Raw genomic sequence first — 23,812 nt, forward strand, 5'->3', positions numbered from 1 at the left:
TTGGAACATCTGCCAAAGCCACACAATAGAAAGTCTCACCACCTTTTGGCTAATAGCAGTGACAGACTGAGTTTATCTTATGCTAGTACTAGTGAGTGAATAACCCTGAAAGTAATGTCAAGGTAAAGAAGGTTAACTGTGTTTCAATTCCAGCCAATAACAGAAATGCACAGCTTTCTATTTTGTTCATCATTGAACAAAGGCATGAATATTCTTCTCGGTTGCCCTTTAGTTTCCAGTTTGAAGTCACCAAGTATGGGCCTACATACACACACACACACACTTATTAAAGCAGCATAAAGTCTCACTTTCAAATGTATTAAGAGAAATTCAAGAGATTCTTTACATCCTAATACTTTAGTTCTTATATCCTAGCTATCAAATCCCACATGAATTTTCAGCATTAAATAGTGACACGCATCAAGTTTCAGAGATTTATTCATCAGTGTAATAAACTCCAAAAAAAAAAAAAATCAACATGATTTCATGCATTCAGAGACATATTTCCTGCTTAAGTGGAAAATTGTGCGGATGGCTTCTGAAAGACCTTCATTATCAGCAGCTTTACAGTGAACTTCATAGTTTAGAAGTCTGGGCCTTCTTTCTTCAGTTTGCTGTAGTCCACATTCACAGAGTAGAACTTAAAAACAAAACAAAACAAAAAACATTTTATATTGCCAAAAACTGACATGGCACAGAAATTTTAGAATTTGATGATGCAACTTTCTCAATAACAACTTATAAATAAAAAATTTTAGAATATTTCATGATGTAAACTTAATTCACAAAAATTTACTTTATCTAAAATTGCAGTCTTTCAGGATAGTTTTGGTGAGGTAACTAGGCATCCAACCTGAAGCTTAAGTATATTCTACTAGCTAGACCAATAGAGAGAATCCACTGCAAAATGAGTAACTATTAATTCCTTCGGATACATACTTCTATCCTTTTAAGCTTCTAGTTCATCTAGATTATTTATATTCAGGAATCTCTAACAGAAGGTAAATATATAGACTTTTCGCCTTGGTTAAGGAACTGCTGGATTGCACAAGAATGATCCACATACGGTCATATATTTGAATACTTAGTTACCGAGGAATGACCTCTGATAGGATTAAAGGATTAGGTGTGGCCTTGCTGGAGGAAATGAGTCACTGGAGGTGGGTTCTGAGGTTTCAAAAGCCCATGCCACACCAAGTTCTTTCTCTGCTTGAAGATCAGGATGGAGTTCATGTGTATTCTCCAGCACCACACCCCCCTGCAAGGATGCCACAACAGCCTTGCTGTTTGTTAATGGACCAAACCTCTGAAACTATAAGCAAGGTCCCAATTACATGTTCTCTTTCATGTGATCTGCCTCTGTCATGGGGTCTCCTCACCACAATGTAAGAGTGACGAAGACAGTTTGTATTAAGAGAGGACTTAAGAGTGGTTGTCAAAGTTCAAAGGCACAGGAGTAGCTTAGCCTATTTGAGGGCCTACATTCATCCTTTTCCATTGTGAAAAAATATACTAACAAGTAGTTCACAAAGATCTGTTCCCAAACAGATTTCTTCAAACCTCTTTTACTTCAAACACAGACTGCTCACACAGCCTAAGGTGACCTCAGTGTTCTGTCTGATGATGATCTTAAGAGTTGAGGTTTTCCATCTTCCTCCCAAGCACTCGACTGAAAGCCACTACACTCAGTTTTAAAGGTGCTGAGGGCTGAACACAGGGTTCGGTATGTGCTAAGTTAGTACCTTACCAGCACAACCCCTTCCCCTTACTTGAGTTTTAAAAAAGAAAAACCTCGAAATTTTAAAGCATATTACCATTTCATCCTCAGGTATATACACACAGACCTAGGGTTTTGTGGGATAGAAAATCTTAAGTAAACTATCAATATTCTTTGCTCTGTCTTAAAAATCAGTTTAGCAAGACAACAGAATACTAGTCTCTAAACTGTTCACATGTTAGGATATTTACAGATAGATATGAAGATAGATATGAGGTATAGTATATATTATAAAGAAAATAAACATCTAGTAGATGTCAACAATTATTAGCTGTTCTGTTTATTTAATCACCTCAGTCCTTTACATTCCCACTGCTTTATAAACATCTAACTGAATATGAATTACGGCTTACTTAAAACTGACTAACCTAAAAGGCTGGAGTTAGCTTAATGGCTGAAAGCATGTACCACCCACCTAAAGGCTCACAGAGTTCAGTTCCCAGCACCCATGTGGGGTGGCTCTCAACAACCTCTGTAACCTCAATGGACTGTGACACCCATAGTTTTAGTAAGTACCAATAATTAGGTGCAGTTAACACATACTATATGTATTCAAATAATAAAAATAAATCTTTAAAAACAAAGTTACAGGGCTGGACAGATGGCTCAGTGGCTAGGAGCACTGACTGTTCTTCTAGAGGTACTGAGTTTAATTCCCAGGAACCACATGGTGGCTCACAACCATCAGTAATGGAGTCTGATGCCCCTTTCTGGTGTGTCTTAAGACAGCGACAGTATATTCATATACATCAACTAAATCTTTAAAAAAATATTAAACCAAACCAAACCAAACCAAACCAAACAAACAAAAAACCAAAGCTACAGCTAGGTGTGGTGAGACTGGTAGAGTACACCTTTAAACCCAGCATTCCTGAGGCATAGGTAGGTGGATCTCTGTGAATTCAAGATCAGCCTAAACTACATATTAAGTTCCAAGACAGCCATGGCTACTTCCTTAAACCAACTGTTTTGCCAGACATGATGATACATGCCTTTAATTCCAGCACTTTGGAGGCAAAGAGGCAGGTATCTATGAATTTAAGGCTTGCCTGGTCAACACACTGAGTTCCAGGGGACAGCCAGAGATATGTAGAGGGACTTTGTCTCAACATTTTTTCCCCCTCTCTCAAAGCTAACAGGCTTTTGATGTATGGCTTTGTACTTAAATTTCTCTACACAAGTAATTTTTAAGTTTCCTTTATGTTTTCACATCCATGTCTTTGCTATTTGCTGTTTTTCTTAACAGTGTTTACCTCAAGTGCATCCTAGATTGCTGTATCTGATCTGGGCTTTTGAGCATTTCTTTCCTTGATGTATTTCTAGGCCCCTAGTCCTTAAATCCCATCTTTGTCTAATCTCTTATTGTTACATTCACTTTTCCTTTGAGGAACCAATAATCTCCTTTTATGCACTCAATACTCATGTCCTCTTGAAATGTCTGTTCAAATTCTAGCCCCGATGGGATAAACTGAGCATCTGGAAGGTAATTATGTCGTAAGGGCAGAGCCATCAGAACTGGAGGAAAAAGAGACAGAGCATCTACCTCTTTTCCTCCTATAGAAGCAGAGATCTCACATCCTGATCTCACACTCCCCAGCTCCCAAACTTCTGTTGCCTAAACTTCCCTATCTATGAGACTTATCATAGCCACCTCAAATATTACTGTCTTACCATCACAGACCTTTCCTTTTTATTCATGTTGTTGTTTCTAAGTTAACTACTCCACATTCACTTCATTCCAATCTTAAGTCTGATGAGAAGCCCTTATAGGTCACTTTTGTTCTCAAGAGAAAAGGAAAGAATAAATCTCATCTCACATCTGTCATAGAAAGGCATACAGTGAAATCTAATTTCTCTGGGCAGGATAAAGAAAACTCCCTTTAATTCTTTTAGGTGATGCCAAGTGTCTTTAGACCCAGCACTCAGGATTGAGGGGCAGGCAGCTCTCTGAGTTCAAGGCCAGAGTGAGTTCTTAGACATCCAAGGATACATACAGAAACCCCATCCTCAGAAATTTCTCTTAGGTGACAGAAAAATTAACAATGTTACCTAGTTTACCTCACTGCTTGGGTACAGAAGCAAAAGTAGACATCATTCGTTCAATGCTTTCAAATCCTAGATTGAGTTCTCTTCATCTCTATTTCAATATGGCAACTCTCTTCCCTTCTACCTTTTATTAGCTACAGGTACACAGTGCTGCTCAAACTATGCCACAAATAACTGGGTCTAAGACAGAATTTCTCTGTGTAGACTTGGCTGGCCTAGAAGTTAGAGATCTGCCTGCCTCTGCCTCCTGAGTGCTGGAATTAAAGCTGTGTGCTGCCATCTCCAGCCAACTCTTAACAATAGGGTCTTAAAACAGCAGCATTCCACCTCCAGGTAACATGGCCTTACATCAGCCTATGTCATCATTTTCCAAAGCACTGGTAACTAGTATAACTATTAGAATCATCTGGTACATTTTCTGAAAAATATTTACACAATATTCCAATATACTTTTTGGTTAAACATCCAAACTCTAGTTCTTTTTTCTCCTTTTTTAAACGTTAGATGCAGATATATCCCTCCCCCGAATAACTGGTACTTAAAATTCCTAAGACAAAATTACAAGTGAGAATATCTGTTTACTGTTTCTTGAGTACATTGTTAAAAATACGTATCAGACATTCTGTTTCAGAGTGGCTAGTAAATTTCCTGTTGTATCTTTAGAGGCAGCAACTTATCTTAAAAGCCAAATTATAGTTGGGGTAAGCAGAAAGTTTTAAGCAAATAAAGAGTAAATCATAAAAGCTGCTATAAATAGTACTAAAGGGCACCTATCTCTACCACAGACACTTCCCCCAGGTGTTAGTCAAAGAAGACTTTGTGTCTCTTCCTGAGTGCTAAGGTAAACAACTACTGGCTGCTTAGAAACAGCTGATAGTATAACATATGGGATACTTTAAATAGATAAATCTGTATGACATGAAATTATATCCAAATATAGCAATATTTTGGTAATGTGAGGGTCTTCATGTAAAAGCATTTACGTATAAAGTCTCATTTGTGAAATCAATATTCTGGGCGAATGAACACATTCTTTCAAAACAAAAACCAAACAAAAAAAAAATAGCTACACAGAGCACTCCTCTGAGAAAATGTTAAAGGTTAACTATGAGGCTCATGGCAAAATTTAATTTCAACTTTCATCTCTTCCTACTAATCCACACCAAAAATACTTGAATCATAGCAAGAAGAAACAGCCAAGCAAAGCACCCAAGAGACCAGAGTTGCCCACACATCAACAGCAGCAGCACCTGAAGATTAGGCAACTCAAACCTTCAGTCCCAGCTAACTCAACGGGGCAGGGGCTCTTCACGTTCAATATAATAAAAACAGGATTTCACTTGCATATCCCATTTCAAGAGAACTACCATATAGCCACATCTGCTACAATATGCTTTCCTGCAATTTTTAACCACTTTGTACCTTACCTTATATTGTTCATTGGGACCCAGTTTGTTCCATGGCTCTGGGTTGTTCTTTCTGTCCCAGCTAAAATGGATAAAATATTGTAATTATTATAGTAATGAAACACTACTTACAATAGTATTTTAAAAATACTTCCTTAGAAGCTAGTACTTTGAATAAGTCAATCTCACTTTTTATTAGGCATTACTTTCATTACAGAGCTAAACAGAAGTAGAGTTTATAGGTAAACAAGCATGTAACTGGTAAAATCACAGAACACCACTCTTTGGGATATCTGTCTACATCCCTGTCTTTATAACAGAAATGTTTGTATTTGGCTTTTATCATTTTCCAACTAAAAAAAAAGACCAGTTTATTGAGGAAAAAGTAGGTTACACTCACATACAACAGGAATCGTGGTTACGTATTTCATAAAAAGCAACTGCTGTCAGGCATGATGGTGCATGCCTTTAATTCCGGCACTAGAGAGGCCAACCTGATTTACACAGTGAGTTCCAGGACGGCCAGATGTATAGTGTGAGGATGCCTCCAGCCATAACATAAACAAGCAAACAAACAACAACAACAAAAAAAACCTCAAGTGCTATCCAACCTTCAAAATGTAAGAGTTGGTATTAGCAATTCTACTTGACCAATATGAAACTACAACTTGGGGAGGCGAGATTGAGATGAGCTCACGAAGCCAGCCAAGTAAAAGTCAGCAGCCCTGGGCTGACTGCAAAGCTACAAACTGTAGTTGTTTCTACTCTGTGACTTCTCCCGTGACTGGGGCCCCCAGCCAGATGATTAGCCATCCAAATATTAAAGCATTTACACTCACCTGACATCTGGATTAAACAGTGCCAAGCGCATCACATACAGTGCTGCTCCAGTACCCCCTGCTCCAATAAATACGAAGAGAGGAATCAACTAGAAACAAATAGACAAAGAAGAGTAGCCATCATCACATCCCTTGATCTTGTCCAAATAAGGGCACACTGGTTCCTTTCTATATAAGCCAACCTCTAAATCTGCTATTTGGCTAATTTGTCCTACAATGGGAATAACGGTTGAACTTGGATTGAAGCAGTGTTTCTTTCAATTGTATTCTAAAGGCATGATCTCTGTAAAAAGACATCAGGATGGTGTTGGCTTAAGAGTCCAACTTCCTTACATGGATTAAATTATATGAACAAATAATCCTATCAAGTACATTCACCTCTGTAAGTCTTGAACAGCATTCCCATTAAATTTCATTGCTTCCCTGGAAGTAACGAGATATACTTCCCTGGTAGGCTGGGAGCGGAATCTCTTCGGGAACTACTGAAAAGTGGCCCTTAAAAGTTCTGTGAGCCAGGCAATGTGGCGTACACCTTTGATCCAGCAACTGGGAAGCAGAGGCAGGCAGATTTCTGAGTTTGAGGCCAGCCTGGTCCACAGAATGAGTTCCAGGACAGCCAGGGCTATACAGAGAAACCCTGTCTCGAAAAACCAAAAGTTCTGTGAACATAATCTCTGTGAAATAAAGAGCATAACTAGCGGACAGAAATGCCTATTAAAAGCACTAGTTTTAGGAATGAACTCTGAAAACAGACTGCAGTTAATTTTGCTGAGTATTTAGAAAACCAGGCTTAAGGCAAAGATGAAGGCCCATCAGTGGGAGTTTTAGGTACACAGCATCCTCTATCGAGCTATACTGGACGAAAGTGACAGGTCAAGAAAACTTAAATCAATTTTGCCAGTGTCAAGTTTTCCAAGCAAAGTGGGGATTACACGATGACGATCCCTTGCACTTCTGAAGGTTTGGTGGTGCAATGCAGTGACTCTAAAAGCCGCAAAGAGCAGCATAACAAACTTGGCCTCTCTTGGATTCTAATCACTCAACGTACCACTCACCCCTCTTGGGACCAAGTAATCTGAGAGCCACAGTGTTCCAACACTCAGAATGTTTACCTTTCTCCCTGATCTCTGCCACCTTCTGCTTCAGGCAACCTCACCTCCACCCCAGGTAGAGGCTTCAAGCAATCAGGTCATCCCAACAACAGAATGTAACCCCAAGGAACAGAGAAAAGAGAACGTCCCCAGGGGACACGGGCAGGAGCAACCACAGCTAAGAGGCCACCCTGGCAAAGACCGTGAACTTACGCTGGGATGCTTCTTGGCTTGCCCGAGGATCTGGCGGAGCATGTTTGCGGCACAGGCCTACCTACACGCAGAGAGAAGATTAGGACACACGCTAAGCCGCTTCTGCAACCTGGCTGAGCGGACGTCCAAAGTCACCCAGGACCTCCTACCTGAAGGACCCCTGGCGCTGAGGGCAGCCTGCAGCAGGAAAGCCCGGATGCGGCTGTCCTCTAAGGTGCCTGAATAGGTAGTCAGCCCTCGCGCGATTGCCCTAAATGTCCCGACCACTTCTTCGCATTTTTGAGTTCATGATCCATCAGTTCTCCACCATGCATCTTTTTGATAGGTTTATTTTTTTATTTTTTGCATAGCAGGCAGAGCGTCTCGACTGGTGAGACAGGCACTTTTCAGGACGGCATGCGTATAGACCAGGGTCATCCGGCGGTCCGCTGGCAGTGCGCTCGGCGGGCGCGGCTTCCTTAGCGGCGCCTCCCGGCCAGGGCCGCGCGTGGACGCGCTTGGGGGCGCGCGTGTGGGGCGCGCGCCGCGCCGCCCGGAGGGCCCCGGAGGGAGCTGCCAGGCGCCTCTGCAGGCTCAGCGCCCAGATCCCGCAGGACAGGTCGAGTCTCCAGCCGCCGGGGTCAACGGCTGCGGTTTAAGACTGCAGCTGCTTCCTGACTTTCACTGGCGCTTAGGGACAGAAGTTGAAACACTAGTAAGTGACTTAAAGCTGGCCATAGTTTCTACAATGTGATTTCTAGATTCTTAGGTCGTGGCACTATTGAAGAGTTGTCGCCCCCCAAAGAAGTTTTGCAACATGCCACCATCTCTTTTTGGTCCAGATATTGAATCCTTAAAAGTATCTTCATTGGCCGTGTTGCTGAACTTAACCTTTTCTACCATCCTAAGTCAATGTTCATTTATCTCTTTGCAAATTTACTTTTACCCAAAAGTTCTTCCTTGGGGCAGGTTTAATGGGCACTTTCGAATCACAGCCAACAATTTGGACTCCCTACACATGTTAAAACGTTTCAAATAATAAGGAGAGGGTTTCGCCGAAACTGCTAAACTGAACAGGTAGCATTAGCCCAGTACAGGCTTCAGGTGGCGGTGTATAAGGAAGACAATTCACATGAAGGCATGAAGCACACAGTCTACCATTTAAAAGGGAAGGCAAAGTAGGAGCCACATCCGAGGCAGGGACCACTTATGCAAGGACTTTATGTTCAGGACTTTCAGAAGTTCACCAATAAGATTATATGGTTGAAAAGAATTCCTTTGGCTATGAAGAATGGAGTAGATAAAAGGGCTATTGTAGTTGTCCATGTGAGAGAATTTTTAGTTGTCCTGGGGGTGGGGAGGAATGTACTGATTGGGGAAAAAAAATCACCAAAAATATCAGAGAAAATTTTGTGGTATCAACAGAACTTGATAGTTGGATGGTTATGGGTGAATGAGTGAAAAAGAATAAAAAAAAAAGAGTAAATCAGAACTTTAGTGGTGAGCAGCTGTGAACATATCCATGCCAATTACTGAAATAATGGATGAGTGTGTATGCAAAACCCACGGTATTTCTCGAGAGCAGAATACTCTAGAATATCTAGAGTAGACAATAGATGGAGTGGTTTTGTTTCTTAGGAAATGAGCTGTATGACTGCTAAAGTCAAGTCACTTTACTTTCCTCACTCTGTCTCCTCAGTAGGACATAGAGTGAGAAAAGACTCAGGATCAAACTGAGCAATTCAAGTATGTTTGTTTGAATAAAACAAGGAGGGGGCCATGGATGATAAACTGAAGGTTATGCATATAAAGGCTGGCATGGTTTGTTTTCTCTCTCTCTCTCTCTCTCTCTCTCTCTCTCCCTCTCTCTCTCTCAGAAAACTTTTGCTAAGTACCTACTCTGTACCATATCTTGTTGCTTTTGCTTTTGGTTTGGCAGGCCTCTGACTCAAGATCCTCCTGCCTCAGCCTTCCAAGAGTTGGCATTGCAGACATACACCTCCATGAACAACATTCAGCTTCTAGGGATTTAGTATTGAGGGGAAAAAAAAATACGTACCATGTTGACTAAGAAGAGCAGGAAATAAACAGATAACTTTATATAACTATAGATGTGCCACTAAAATAAATAACAGTGAAAAGTGACATGGGAGAGGCAGAGGAAAGATTACTTTAGCTAGAGTGGGCAAGGAAAGATGCCCCTGGGGATATCATCTGAGTTGAAAACTAGACGAAAAGAAGAAATTACCAAGGTATGATAACAAACAGCAAGAGGCATGAGTGACTGGTCCAGACATAGCAATGGAGGAGAGAAAAAGGAGATCACCGAGAGAGTAACAATTTTGGTAATCCTTTATATACTATGGTAATGAGTATGCTTATATTAAAAATCAGTACAGAAAGTACTCAGATGTAAACAGGAGAAGTAATGGTAGTGAGTACAGCGAGGCTGCTAGTAACAGAATTTCATGACAGGAGGACCTTTGCTGAAAATTTTATTTGGAATGATAAATATTGGTAATAAAAAGTAAGTAGATATATAGAAATGCCATGATTCAAAAGAAAGTCTAGAAATTTGCTGTTTTGTTGATTTTTAAAATAATCTTATTAGCCTAGTTCCTAGACATAATAATTTGACAACCAGGTGAAGCCTTTTGAAATATCAATAAAGCAGAATTACACAATATAAATTTGCCTAAACTGTACCCAACTAACAGGTCAAATTGTCAACACTTAAATTTTGCATATTAAACTTAGGGGAAAGAATATTCTAGCTGCATTTTAATTAGGGCTGGAGACAATAGTGCTAACAATTTAGAAAAGCCAGTGTAAAGGGGGGGATTGCAAACTTCAGTGTGACTTTCAGCAGTAGGGACTTTGCGTGTAGTAGATTATATCATTTACAAATTCCTCATGCTAACCCTGAGGGAGAGAGGTCATCTCACTGCCTCAGTAGCATCAGCTTTGATCAGGTGACTTTCTTTAGTAAGACATGGAATGTGAGAATTCCATCTGTCACACAGAACTGTTGGCTCCCATGTGTGCTACTCTCTCTCTTCTCTTTTCCCATCATGACAAGATCAAGTTATGTTCCAAACAGTGGCTACTTTACCAGCTTGAATGCTGTTTGGAAAGAGCCGTCGTGTGTCTATGATAGGCATGTATAGAAAGTAGGAAAGAAAGCTTTACTGTTTAAAATCATAGTAATTGTGATTAGCAGTGTAGTCTGTCTCAAAAAGAATTACACCTTTGACCAGTGATGCAGGGTTCAAATAGAAAAGAAGCAGACTACATATTGCCAAAGGAACTCTTAGCTTTGGGTTTTAAAAACTGTGACTGTTTGAGATATGAATTGACATTACATTTCTCCAGTCCTCTAGAGGAAAGAATCAGGCAGAAAAATATGCTGTGCTTATGAACTCCTTACATGGATTCAAGCCAAGAAGCAAGGAAGAACACTGACAAAATCATGCTCTAGTTAAAGACTAGGTAACTCTGTGGCAACGTATATCCAACAGCATGTCAATGTCTGTATACAGTCCTCATCCTCTTCACTATAAGTATCCAGTATCAAGTCTCTGTTCTACTGTAGAAAATTATGTGTGTCTGTTGTAGGGCAGTTAAAGGTGGTGTTAATTCACAGACCTTCAGACCGATCAAAAACAATCCTAGAAAAACAAACCACCTAGAAATCACAGTATTGGACTGGGACTATAACTCAGTTCTCTATCACTTGCTTAGTGTGTGTAAGAATTTTAGTTCCATCCGTAGCACTGAAAAGAAATTTTAAAGACGATAAAAGGAGGGGAAAAATAAGAAAAGAAAAACTAAGTCAGGAATGACAGAAAGAGAAAAGATAATAAGAGAAGAAGCATCTACAGCATCATTTGTAGATCTTAGACTGAGTTAGGAATACCGACAGATGGAGTTTTAGGTTCTCCCAGTGCTGAAGGCACTTTGAGCACAGATAGTGGAGACCTGAGTGTCTTGAAGAGAGTCATTTTGGAGAGTCCGAAATGATTGTAATTTAAAAAAAAAATGACAATTGTTTTATATTGGCCTTTGTTCACATATTTAATGCTTTTTCTTGGAAAAATTATATTTAGTCCTTTGGCTAGTGTCAAGCTCAGACAGGTAACTTGATTTGGTCAATGAAGCATGCACCATTAAAAATAAAAATAATATAAAAAGAAGGCTGAGGAGATGTCACCATAAAAGATGCTTACCTTTCAAGTATGAGTACCTGAGATTTCATCCCTAGAACTCAAGTTCAGCCCCATTCTCCAATCCTAGAGAAAACAGACAGACCCTAGAAGCTCCCAAGATACAAGCTCACAAGGCTGGAGGATGAAGTAGCCAACAGGAAGGAATTCTGTCTCAAACGAGGTAGAAGACAAGCGTCAATCCTTGATGATCTCCTCCAACCTCCACCTGACTGCCATTATGCATGTCTTCACAAATATGCATACACACTCGGAAATATAAAAAGAAAGAATAATATAGGAATTATTAAAGCTGTGACAAAGTATCATATCATATAGACTTATTGAGGGAAAAGGAGCCTTGTAGACCATACATATAAAATGTTCTTAACAACACAGGAAGAAATGAAAGCTTATATTGTTGAGTTCATAGTGTATGGAAGAAGGGGAGTGTAGCATGGTGGCACTTGAGATTCCTAGGAAGGAGACATGGGAAATGAAGCTGAAAGGGTAGCTCAGATTTGGGGGAGTTGGAGATTTAGAGTTTTATCCTTTAGGTAGTGAAGATTCAAATGTTATATTTAACCACAGAGTAAAGCAAGTGCATGGTGAGAGATCTTCTGAAAACATTAAAACCCTTGGGAATGGAAGTCTTGGTTTCCCAGGGAAGCCAGTTGGGCTCCTCAGAAGATGCTACCAACAATGGGTGACTAACAAAGGGAGGATATGCTCAGAGCTGACTTGGTTCCTGGAGTTTCCTCAAGGCCTCACCAAATACAGTGAAACAAACATAGAGTATGAAGTACTCTATGTACTGAGTTAGGAATACTGACAGATGGAGTTTTAGGTTCTCCCAGTGCTGAAGGCACTTTGAGCACAGATAGTGGAGACCTGAGTGTCTTGAAGAGAGTCATTTTGGAGAGTCCGAAATGATTGTAATTAAAAAAAAAGCAATGACAAAATTTTTTATATTGTCCTTTTGTTCACATATTTAATGCTTTTTCTTGGAAAAATTATATTTAGTCCTTTGGCTAGTGTCAAGCTCAGACAGGTAACTTGATTTGGTCAATGAAGCATACACCATTAAAAATAAAAATAATATAAAAAGAAGGCTGGGGAGATGTCACAGTAAACGATGCTTACCTTCGGAAGCAATCGGAAACCTACCCCTGTGACTTCCCTGGCACCCTCCAGTGATTTCCTAAACTTTGGTAAAATTCCTCCAGTTTCCTATAAAGACTTATATCCCTTTGTCTATGGTCACCATTTATGTAAGTGGTCAACTCCTTTCACGAAGTAAGACCACTGTTACCTATTGCATTATTACAATGTCAGTGGTGGTCTCTGTGTGGTGACGCTTTCAGACCTAACAATGGCATAGGATCTTAACAAATGAATTGGGATACCTTTTACCATTTCACTTTGAGATTTGTAACATGTTTATTTCTTGTTCTTTTGTTTTGTTTTAAAATTTTAAATGATTTAAAATTTTAAAATCATGTAGACAATAATTTTCTGAATTAAATGAAACTATAGCCTGACATGGTGGCATATATTTATAATCCCAGCATTTTAGAAACAAAGGCTGGAAAGTCAGGACTTTAAAGTCAGCCTCAGCTACATATGAGTGTGAGGCCAGACTAGGCTACAAAAGAGCATGTCTTCAAAACAAACAAACAAACAAACAAACATCAACCGATCAAACAAACAAACACACAGGTTTTGTATGGTGAATACCTCTAAATCCCCATCAATGGCACCCAAGATAAATTAGTGCTCTTGTACATTTTCCTTGAAGATTTAAGCCTAGAAGATTCTGAAAGTTATTGTGATTATGTGTTGTTATTAATGCATGACAATAAAGAAATAGCTTCTTTTGAAAAATATAATTTAATAACTGAACCATAGAATACAATTATATTAATATAAATTGAAGACAGATTCATATTTTTATTCAGTTTGCATTTAGGATTTTCATTATTTTTCTAGTAGATAAAATGACAATTTGAGTTATTTTTATGATAATACAAATACAAAACCTTCACTTGTTAAAGATTCTGCAGCTATCCTTAACCTAAAAACAAATATATTCTTCTACTAGCATGACACTTTAGCATAAACTACCACTAATTATAAACCTTCTATTAGAAAAATGAAGTATTTTGGACTTAAAGTTTACTCTCAGTGTTATAAATCGCAAAGCTTCACTACTATAAGTTTAAATTAAATATTTGAAATACTTTACGTGCAAAATTCAATGAATATTAAAAAGCAGAGACACAGCAAGTTTGTTCATACTTTTTATTTGAAACATGGCTACATAATATTTTAGGAAAAATGTGCTTGTCTTGTTTCGAATAGGACATGAAACATCTAAACTTCATGTAGACTTCAGATTATCTCATTTTCCATCCTTCTTCTTTGATGCCATTTATTATCTCTCTTCATTTTTTATTTCCTTTATGGATTCCTAAGTTCATTCAGTCATTTGCTCATGAGCATGTATTGGATGCTTACTAGGTACTGTTTGCTGTCCCGAGTGGGCAGGGAATCTGCATACTTATGTGTGTATGTATCAGAGGTTCGTGTCTGGTGTGGTCCTCAGTCACTCTCCACCTTCGTTTCTGAGATAGTCTCTCACTAGCCTAGAGCATGTGGATTTGGTTAGACTAGCTGGCCCCGAGCTCACGAATCCTCCTTACCTCGTTTCCTCTTGTTCGGGTGTTATAGGTGCACAGCACTGCTCCCTGGTTTCGTATGGGCGTTAGAGATTGACTCAGGTCCCCTGTTCTACAGCAAGCACTTTGCCACTGAACCATCTCTCCAGCCCCGTGAGATCATTGTGGAATCACTGAACCTAGAAAAAATGTGAAATATCTCCTGTTGGAGACATGATAAGCCAGGCAAGATATATGTCACTCTTAAGATCAAGAAAACTTGAAAATGAAGAGTCTGTAAGATGAGAGTTTATATAATGGAAACCTAAGGGCTTATTCTCAACAAGTATGTAAAAAAGAATGTATAGGAAGAAAAGAACAGTGGTTCTCAACATGTGAGTTGCATATCAGATATTTATATTATAACTCGTAACACTACCAAAATTACAGCTATAAAGCAGCAATGAGAATAGTTTTATGGTTGGGGTCACCACAGCATGAGAAACTATATTAAAGGATTGGCCCATTGGGAAGGTTGAGAACTTCTCTAGAGACTACGAGCAAATGAAGAGCAGGACAAGAGTGAGGAAATAGCAAACCAGAACCGAAGGTCAGTACATCAGTTAGGGTCAAGCAGAGAAGCTGACCTCGTAAGCTGCATAGTTGTGTGGTTACATATTTATTATTTTGAATTGCTATAATATGGCCTGTGGAAAACAACTTCCAGTGCTACCTGAGGTCAGCAGAGGAGTCAGTTGGGAAAAGAAGACATGAAGCAGACAAAATCACCTTAGACACATAGTGAGTACAATCACATAATGAGTATTTGTTTCTTGTTTCCATATTTCCAATTCAATGTATGGGAGTCTCACAAATGACTCTATCGCTCTTCTTACAAAACTAAACACAATCTTAGTCCAGAAGAATATACGAGAAAGGAATATGGCAGTATGAAGAGTATTAACTATCCTTGATGAGGTCATGCATTCTAGATATACTACTCTTTAACCCCATTGAGTAGTTTGCCCTGATGTCTCCTTCACAAACTGGATAAATCACAGGAACTCATAGCACAATGCGCAATTTTCCTGTTTATTGACTGGCATGATGGGCCCAGATTGAACAGGGAGCAGCCTAAGCCTCCGATTTAGTAAAATCAGCTTGCACTCTGATAGAAGCATCCTTCCAAAACTGTCTTCTGAACAGGGTGGTAGTGGCACACATCTTTAATGCCAGCACACAGGAGGCAGAGGCAGGACGATTTCTGAGTTCAATGCCAGAGTGTGTTCTACAGAGGGAGTTCTAGGACAGCCACAGCTACACAGAGAAACCCTGTCTAAAACAAACATAAACAAACAAACAAATAGACAAAGACTTCTATGCCAGCTGAGCTATGTTATCAAGATAAGAAGCCACTATAGTGTGTCTAAGATCATAGCAACAAGAGCCACTTTCATATCTAATCCATTTGTTTTTGGTAAGTAGCAGTAGACACTCTTTGCTAACTTAGAATGTCTATTATCTAGAAAAATGATTCCACCTCACCAAAGTATTGCTCCCAAGTGGCACTGTAACTGTGTCTTCAAAACATAACCTCACCTATTGTATTAGGGAAATTGTTTACAGTACCGTACAGTAAGGCAATCAAATTCCATGCTTATGATCCAATTTTCATAGTTGATTTGTCATAAAATGAGTTTGCTGAGCAGAATCAATACTATGCCAAGCAGGCAATCAAGTCAAGCCCATGTCTACAGTGTTGGAGCCATTATAACAAAGCAGTGTCTCGTTCATAATCATCTATGTCCTCTTTTATCATGGTGAGCATCCATTTGAAACAATCGCTTTCATGCTCTTTGTCAATTTTGAAATATTTGTACATACACATCTTCTCTAGTCCTCTTTGTCAACTAAGTTTTCTAGTTCTATTCTTTTAAAATTCTTGGTTATGTAGGCACAATATTAAACAAGTGTGTGTGCGCGCACACACACACACACACACACACACACATTCTCTCACACAAACTTATATCTGGATATTTTTCCTTCTACATAAATTAATATTGTGATGAAATGTTAGAAGTTCTGCTTCTGGTGAGATTATCTTTCACTATTGTCACTCAATACTAATCTACCATGGTACTATAGTGACTTGCTTTCTAGTTTGGGTTTATTGACAATGTTTCATGTAGATGAGCATCTGAATGTCAGATTTCTTCCTCAGTTAATTGGAAATTGGAAGGTGTTAAGGATCTAGCTCAATGGTTTAGCATGTGTTTGATCTCTCCCAGGCTCTGTGTTCAGTCTAAAGTACTAAAATCAACCAACCAAACCAATAGAACTGCATGTGCGAAACTGTCCACAGAATGGCACGTGCAGACAAAGAAGGGAAGGGACACTGGTAAAGGAGTATGGACTATAGTTATCTGTGACACTTGCTCGCCCCGATTACTCAAGCTTTAAGATCTAGTAGAACCTATGTGGCTTGCTCTGTTCCTTTCTGGCAATGGCATGCTGCTGTTCACCTACAGTCTTGTAGCTTTGTTGTCACATTGCTGTGGGGTCCTCTTAGATCCAACACAACTCAGATACTAGGTGAATGCAGCTGAGAAGATTTCACTTTAGTCAGCTGCTGCTGATTAGTCAGGGCCACAGAGCATGCTCCGAGCTGAACTGGGAACCATCCACCCCACCTGATCTAGAGACTATTACAGAGCTTTGAAGCTTGATAACCATGAACATGTGTGCCAGGTTTCAGTTACGTATTTAGGAATAAGGGACGTCCTTAGGAACAGCCCTCTATGGTACACTTGTCCCCTTTCCATTGGTTGGGTCATTCCACTCTGGCAGGCAACTCACCTATCATTCATGTTTCAACTTGCCAGCCAGGGTGGCAGTTACCCATATACTTCTCTGTCTGTCTGTCTTGTCTTGTCTCTTTCTCTCTGCCCAGCAGGATATCAGTTACCCAGGAAGGTCTTTGGAACATAAACTTTATTTGACATTGATTCAGAATGGAAATTTTATTCAAAATGGCTTCAGTTTGGTTCCTTCTTGCAAGACAACATCCAGTTATTGATTAAATAAAAACATATGTAGCATGTTACCATGCTACAAGAATTCACAGAAATATTGAGTCACATATAATAGTTGAAGAACAGTTCACATTGCAGCCTAGATCTATTGTAGAACCCCCTTTACTTTGAGCCCTTCCCCAAACTAGAAACATTTTGGGTTATTAATGGTACCCACTGTTTTCATGGGATTAAAAAAATGTAGGAGCACATGACTTGCCCAGTGAACCCCAGAGCCCAGAAACTCCTGCACCTTTATGCTTTATGCTGCTCAGTGAGGTTCAAGGCCTCAGGCAAGTTCATTCATGTGAACCAAAAAATACAGAATCACTCCAACGTCTACAAGTTCCCAGAGTTTTACCCACTGAGCCGAGTACCAGATCAGCCTGACAAAGGGTCCAGCATCAAGCTCACTCCTGGGCCCCAACTGTTGTGTATCCATATTCAGTAGATGTACTGACTGGTAAAGGGCTTTCCCTGATGAATCCAGCCAATAAAAGCTGGAAGAGGTACCTACTTCACATGTGTGGACAGCAACCAAAAGCTACAGAGATCACACATAAACAAAAATTGATGGTGCTATCAAAGGCATAAAATAAAATGTCAGTATTTGACCCTAAGGAAGTAAATAAAGGCATATAGGCTCTCAGAAAAAAGAGTTTAAGCTCCTGAAACATCGAGGAAATGGATGGCTGTCAGTGATTGAAGGGTGGGTAGAATGGGAGATGTTAGTGAAAGGCAGCAAAGTGCCGGCCACACAGGCAGAATCAGGTCTGGAGATTACAAAACAGTGAGTAGAGTTACTAATAGTGAATTTTGTGTTTTAAATTTGCTAACAGACTCGATCTTAAATGTTGTCATTACAAAAATAAAATAAAAAAGGAAAAAAAAAAAGGTAGCTGAGAGTGGCTAGGTATGATCCTCTCTGCTCTATAGAGGCTGGTTTAGAAAGATTGTCCTGAGTTTGAGTTTAGCTTAGACTACATCAGAAGTTCCAGGCCAACATTAGCTATAGTGTTTTTACTCTGTCTCAAAATAAACAAACAAACAGTAAAAGGGTGATCTGAAGAGATATGTTAGCTTTATTATGGTAATCACTTCATAGTGTTTATATATGTCAAATTAGCATATTCAGTAGGACATGGTGGTTCGTTCCTAACATGCTAGTAATTGCAGAGCTTTAGGCAAGAAATCCTGAGACTTGAGCCATTCTGGTCTTCATAGTGACACCTTGTCTCCAGAAAATAAAACCAGAGCTGCAGATATGTAATTCAGTGGTGGAATACACATCTAGCATGTCTCAGACCTTAGATTTAAACCTCTGTACGTAATAAAATACCACCTTATCACATTCTGTACCTGCACCTTATAGTTTGTTAACCTAAATAGAGCTGCATATATGGATGCCTATAAATCCAGCAGGGGTGGTATCGGCCTGTCATCCCAGCATGTGGGAGGCAAAAGGAGGATCAGCAGTTCAATGCGAGCATTGGCTGTATAATGAATTCAAAGTGTACCATGGATATATGAGAAACTGTCTCCAAAGGGGGCTGGGGGTGGGTAGACTTTTATTTATTTGGGGGACAGGGTCAAACTGGCCTGGACTAACACTGTAGTCCAGGCTGGTCCCAATCTACTCGAAATCCTCCAACCTCACACTGCTGAGTGATGGGAGTAGAGGCGCAAGCCACCATACTTATCAAGTGTAGTTTTTCCAACTTTGTTGTTGTTTTGCTTTTTAGAAGTGAAAAGAAAACCATTGGCTGACAGCCGTGAGAGATGCTTTGTAGGATCTATCCCACTCCACTGATCTCTGTGCCTGTTGTTATGCCACGGACTGTTTTGATTATTCATTTAGAACTGAAGCAATGTGAGCTCTTCCACTTCTGTCTGTTTTAAGATTGTCTGGGGCTTGCATGCAGGTTTTTTTAAAAGTTGTATGATAATCCAAATCTTGTCTTTCCATAGTTGCTTAAATAGTCTAGCACGACATACTACATATAGTCCTCTTTATTTTTATTAATTTCAGTATCATAGTACATAGACACAGATGTAGGCAAAACACCCATACACTAAAAATAAAGGCTAATTTTTTGAGGTCACTATTATGGGTACAATCCTGTTTTTTGAGCTTTCTGTCACTGTGACTAAAGTACCTAAAATAGTCAGTCAATAAGAGCAAAGGTTCTATGGTCCTGAGGCTTCAATTTAAGTTCCCTTCTCTGGATTATGCTGCCCTTAGGCCCTAGGTAACTCAGTATGCCAGGGAGAATTATGTGACAGAAGAAAGCTGCTCAATTTATGGTGGCCAGGAAGCAAAGAGTTCTCACTCCTGTAACAAGGTTCCTTCATGCCTCACACCCATGGGGCTATGAATCAGAAATGGATTAATTCACTCATGATCCAATTGCTTCCTAAAGACTGTGAACACTGCTGCTTTAGGGGCCAGGCTTTCAATCCATGAGTTTTTGGTGGACAGCTAAGAAGCAAACCCTAATAAATGAAAATACATATAAGTACAATTTTTGCACAGTGATGTTAAATCACTGGGACTGAAGAGATGACAGTGTTTTTGTTTTTGCTTTTGTTTGTTTGTTTTTAAACAGAAAAGGGACTATGTAGAGGGATTTTTTTAATCTATCAACATGGGACTCATTTGAATAATCAAAACAATACGTGGCATAAAAACAGGCACAGAGATCAGCAGAGTGTGATAGATCCTACAAAGCATCTCTCACATCTGTCATACAGCAGTTTTCTTTTCACTTCTAAAAAGCAACATGGCTACTCTGGCTGGAATATAAACAGGCCCTTAGTACTCACCTTTAATCCTAAATAATGGAAGTAAAGTTAGTTAGTAGGAGGAAGCACCCATGTGTAAAAGTGATGTCTAATTGAGGGGCAGACAAAATGACAAGTCACAGAAATGCTTGACAGAATATGATAGGCCCAACTCTCATGAGAAGAGAGAGGAAAGGGAAGGTACTTGGGGGAGAAGTGTAGTGAGAGAGAGAGGAGGCAGTTTTACTGGGAGAGTTTTACAGAGACAAGTTAAGCAGAACAATTTAGTCAGAGGCCAAAAGAGAAGCCTGATCATCTTGGAGAGGAATTTTGAACCCAAACAGCTGAGTTCAACCAGCTAGCCAGAGTCAGCCAAGAACAAGAAAGGGTGAGTTTATTCAGCAGTAAGTCTCAAAGGCTGAAAACATTCTAGGCCTAGATATGATTCTACAGAGGCTAGAAACTTCCAGAACTAGGCCTAGGTTAGCAGACTGAGGCAATAAGCCTGGGAGATGACAGTTACATCAAGCAATAAAAGATTCTTTAGCATGGCTCAGAGAGCACTTGCTGCTCTTGCAGAGGATCCAGCACCCACATTGGGCAGAATATAGCTGCCTGCATCTCCAGTTATAGGATGAAATGCCTTCTTTATCAAAACTTCCAGGAGTAGCTGCACAATGTGACATACAGGCATACAGAAAGACATATACACTTAAATAAATGTAAGCTAATAAAGAGAACACATGAAAATAATCAGCTCATTCTTTCTGTAATCTCAACCAGAATGACTTTATCAGCTTTATCAAAGAAATATCAGCTCTCTCAAACTATGAGGCCCTAGTAAAATATGCATACATTTACTTGATTTAAGTTTCTCAGGCTTTCATTCCTAGAACTAGAAGAGTTAGTTGATGTCAGATGATGTAGATTGTACAGACTTACAGTATATGGGTTGACTTATGCTTCCCTGAAATCCATGAAGCCACAGAACCTCCTAATGCGATCTTGAGACATTAGGGTACTTGTACTTAAGGTAATAAGGCCACATTGGAGTAGGGTGAGTCCTAAATCAAATGCTTACTATTCTTACAAGAAGGTGATAAATATAGACATGCAGAGGAGACCAAGTCAAGAGAGAAGCAGAGATTGCATTTGTTGTTTGAAGCCCAGAAACATCAAGGGCCACTAGGAACTAGAAGAGGCAAAAAATAGATTATTCTCCAGAGTCTCTAGAGAGAGAATAGCTTTGTTTACTACTTCATCTCCACACTGCTGACCTCTAGAACTGTGGGGAAATAATTTCGTGTTATCTTCAGCCATCCACTTTGAAGTAATTTTATAGTATTCTTAGAAAGCTAGTGTACATATTGACAGTCCTAAGTTGGACACTGTTGGAAGAGATGCTTGAATATGTGAAGGTGGCTTTGGAATTGGAGCTGAAATATTGTTTAGAGTATAATAGAAACAGCTTAGATGTCCTTAAGAAATAGTTTGTGGAAATATGGAGATCTAAGTCAATCCTAGTAAAACACATTCTGTACATCTAAAGGTAGTCATAAGCACAGATAAATATTTAAATATTTACTTCTCTCATAAAGATTCATGAAGAAATGGAGCATATTTGGATGGACCCTGAAAGAAGGGTCATCCTTCTTATAAATGCCAGAAAGTGTGGTACAATTTTGTTTTTCTATTGGCCATAAAGAAGAAACCTTTATAAAGTTTAAATATTAAGCTGATACTTTTTTTAGTACCATTGGAGGTGCAAAATCTAGCAGCAGCTGAGAGTCCTCCTGGGAATAAACACGTCACCAAGTCTCTGTACCTTCAAACAGCTTCCCAGATACTTTACAAACCAGAGACGAAGCCAGAGAACCAAGAAATTGCTGGTTCTGGGTGTGATGAAAGCCTTAACCAAAGCAAGTGATTGATGAAAGGGCTCATTTGGCTTCTGCTCCCAGACCATAGTATATCATTGCAAGAAGTCAAGGTAGGAAATCAAACAGGGCAGTAAACTGGAAGCAAGAGCTGATGCAAAGCCATGGAAGGGTGCTCTATTGACTTGCTGCATATAACTTGCTCAGCCTCCTGTCTTACAGAACCCAGGACTACCACCTCAGTTGGCCCAATCATATGGAGGCATTTTCTCAGTTGAGACTTCTTCCTCTCTGATGACTCTACATTGTGCCAAAGTGACATTTAACTCTCCAGCATAGCATCCTTTGGAAAGTCTTTATAACTTAGAAAAGCCCCTGCATTAAAATGTCTATAATAAGATCAGCTTCTCTGTACTACAGTTTGCTGCTACACTACAGGTGATTAGCTACTGTCGGCTTCTGTTGCCAAATCTCTTCTTAGGGCCAAACACAAATCACATCTGCAGTCCCATTTCCAAGAGACTCTGAGACCGATACAGATGAACAGGATAGATATGAGTCCAATTTCGACAAAAAGGAAAGGTCTAATTACACTGACAAAGAGAAGTCTTTGATGTTGCAACCTATTCTCAATTCTTCAGATAGCCTCCTTACCAATCGATATACTCAATGCTCACAGACTTGTCTAAAATTTCAACCTGTGGATTCAAGATCACTGGCTGTTGGCATTGCTCAATGATTTTATTAGAACACCGATTCTCAGTTAGAGGCATGAATGAGGTTACCACTGTTGGCTTTTCTTTTCAAAGGACATTTGGCAAAAACTTTTTAGATATCACAACTTGAATAAAGGTGAGCTGCTTCGGCATGTTGTTGCTAGAGGGAAAAAGCTGGATCATCTACAGACACAGGGTCATCTTCTACACTACATTATTTAGCCCAAAGTATCCATGGTGCCTACACTGAGAAATCCTAGTTTTGAGTAACAGAGAAGCTGTATTTCTTGACAATGAATTTAAAACTCTGAACTTTTGCTCATCACTCACACTCACACACACACACACACACACACTATTTAAATACACATTTAATATTTATTTATTATATTTAAATATACATATTGGCTGTTCTTGGCATTGCTTTCATCTCAGGCCATTTATTTATTTTTTGCTCCATCTCGATGGTCTATTAGAAGAAGTACTTGTTGCCCGTAGACTGTGATCAATAATCACATGTGATAATTTAACTAATTATTTCTCATTACAATATCTTCATTTTATTGGCAATAACAATTTCCCTGCTTTTTGAGCCAAGCCATATCAAATAAATCTTTATTTTATAGGGTAAAATTTTATTTCTTTTTTATTACCTAAACATATTAGTGTGCCAATCGGATTTTTTCAACATGCTCTTAGCCCTGGGAATTTCTGTACTTTTAAAAAACATCTCCCTTCACTCTTGACACCCACCCCAGTTTAGATGCATACTTAAACTTTTTGTGTATGAGTATAAATATAAATTGCTCTAGAATGCTTTTCCTTTGTGTTTCCTCCTCTCTGAATGTGTGTATTCTTTCTCTGGTTGTCCAGAGTAACAAACAGTAATTTACTTGATTATATATTCAGTTGTATCTCAACCTGTGGCTGGGAAAAGACAATAATCATTTTGGTACATTCCTTAAATTGCTATATATGGTATTTATTAAATATGTTTCAATGAAAATATCTTTGAAGAGTTTCCTCCTCATTGCATTCGGTGATTTGATGTCTATAAATTTCACAATTTTTCAAAACATTTCATTTCCCATTCTAAACATACTGACATTCAACATGTATTTGTGGAATAAATAAATGAGTTTAATTGGTTTCAT

General features: G+C 39.2%; 2 protein-coding genes across 7 annotated transcripts in view; one reads left to right on the top strand and one right to left on the bottom strand.

Annotated features, from left to right (window-relative positions):
- Positions 1–420: 420 nt before the first annotated feature.
- Positions 421–7,499, bottom strand: Ndufa4 (Ndufa4, mitochondrial complex associated). The gene is made up of 4 exons (NM_010886.3): positions 7,373–7,499; positions 6,069–6,157; positions 5,251–5,311; positions 421–640 (listed from the first exon to the last, which is right to left on the bottom strand). The coding sequence occupies exons 1-4, from the start codon at positions 7,412–7,414 to the stop codon at positions 584–586; spliced, it is 249 nt and encodes an 82-aa protein (NP_035016.1). The 5' UTR covers positions 7,415–7,499; the 3' UTR covers positions 421–583.
- A 274-nt stretch (positions 7,500–7,773) lies between these two features.
- Phf14 (PHD finger protein 14) overlaps positions 7,774–23,812 on the top strand; it is a 192,432-nt gene continuing 176,393 nt past the window's right edge. For 3 of the 6 annotated variants that reach the window (XR_003956264.1, XM_006505202.4, XM_017321819.2), the window contains exon 1: positions 7,787–8,066. Coding sequence is in view for 2 of the 6 variants with exons in the window: in XM_006505197.4 (XP_006505260.1) it covers position 8,066 (1 nt within the window). In the remaining 4 variants the exon portion in view is untranslated. Of the gene's footprint in view, positions 8,067–23,812 lie in introns of all 6 variants that reach the window. The other 3 variants (XM_006505197.4, XM_030255656.1, NM_001362123.1) reach the window with 2 other exon arrangements.

This window comes from Mus musculus, chromosome 6 (assembly GCF_000001635.26).
Source record: "Mus musculus strain C57BL/6J chromosome 6, GRCm38.p6 C57BL/6J".
Lineage (NCBI taxonomy): Eukaryota > Metazoa > Chordata > Mammalia > Rodentia > Muridae > Mus > Mus musculus.

Coding starts and splice junctions, on each gene's coding strand:
- Ndufa4 (NM_010886.3), bottom strand. CDS start 7,414: ATGCTCCGCCAGATCCTCGGGCAAGCCAAGAAGCATCCCAGC. Junction 6,158..7,372: donor AAGCCAAGAAGCATCCCAGC/GTAAGTTCACGG, acceptor ATTTGTTTCTAG/TTGATTCCTCTCTTCGTATT. Junction 641..5,250: donor GTCCCAATGAACAATATAAG/GTAAGGTACAAA, acceptor TTTGTTTTTAAG/TTCTACTCTGTGAATGTGGA.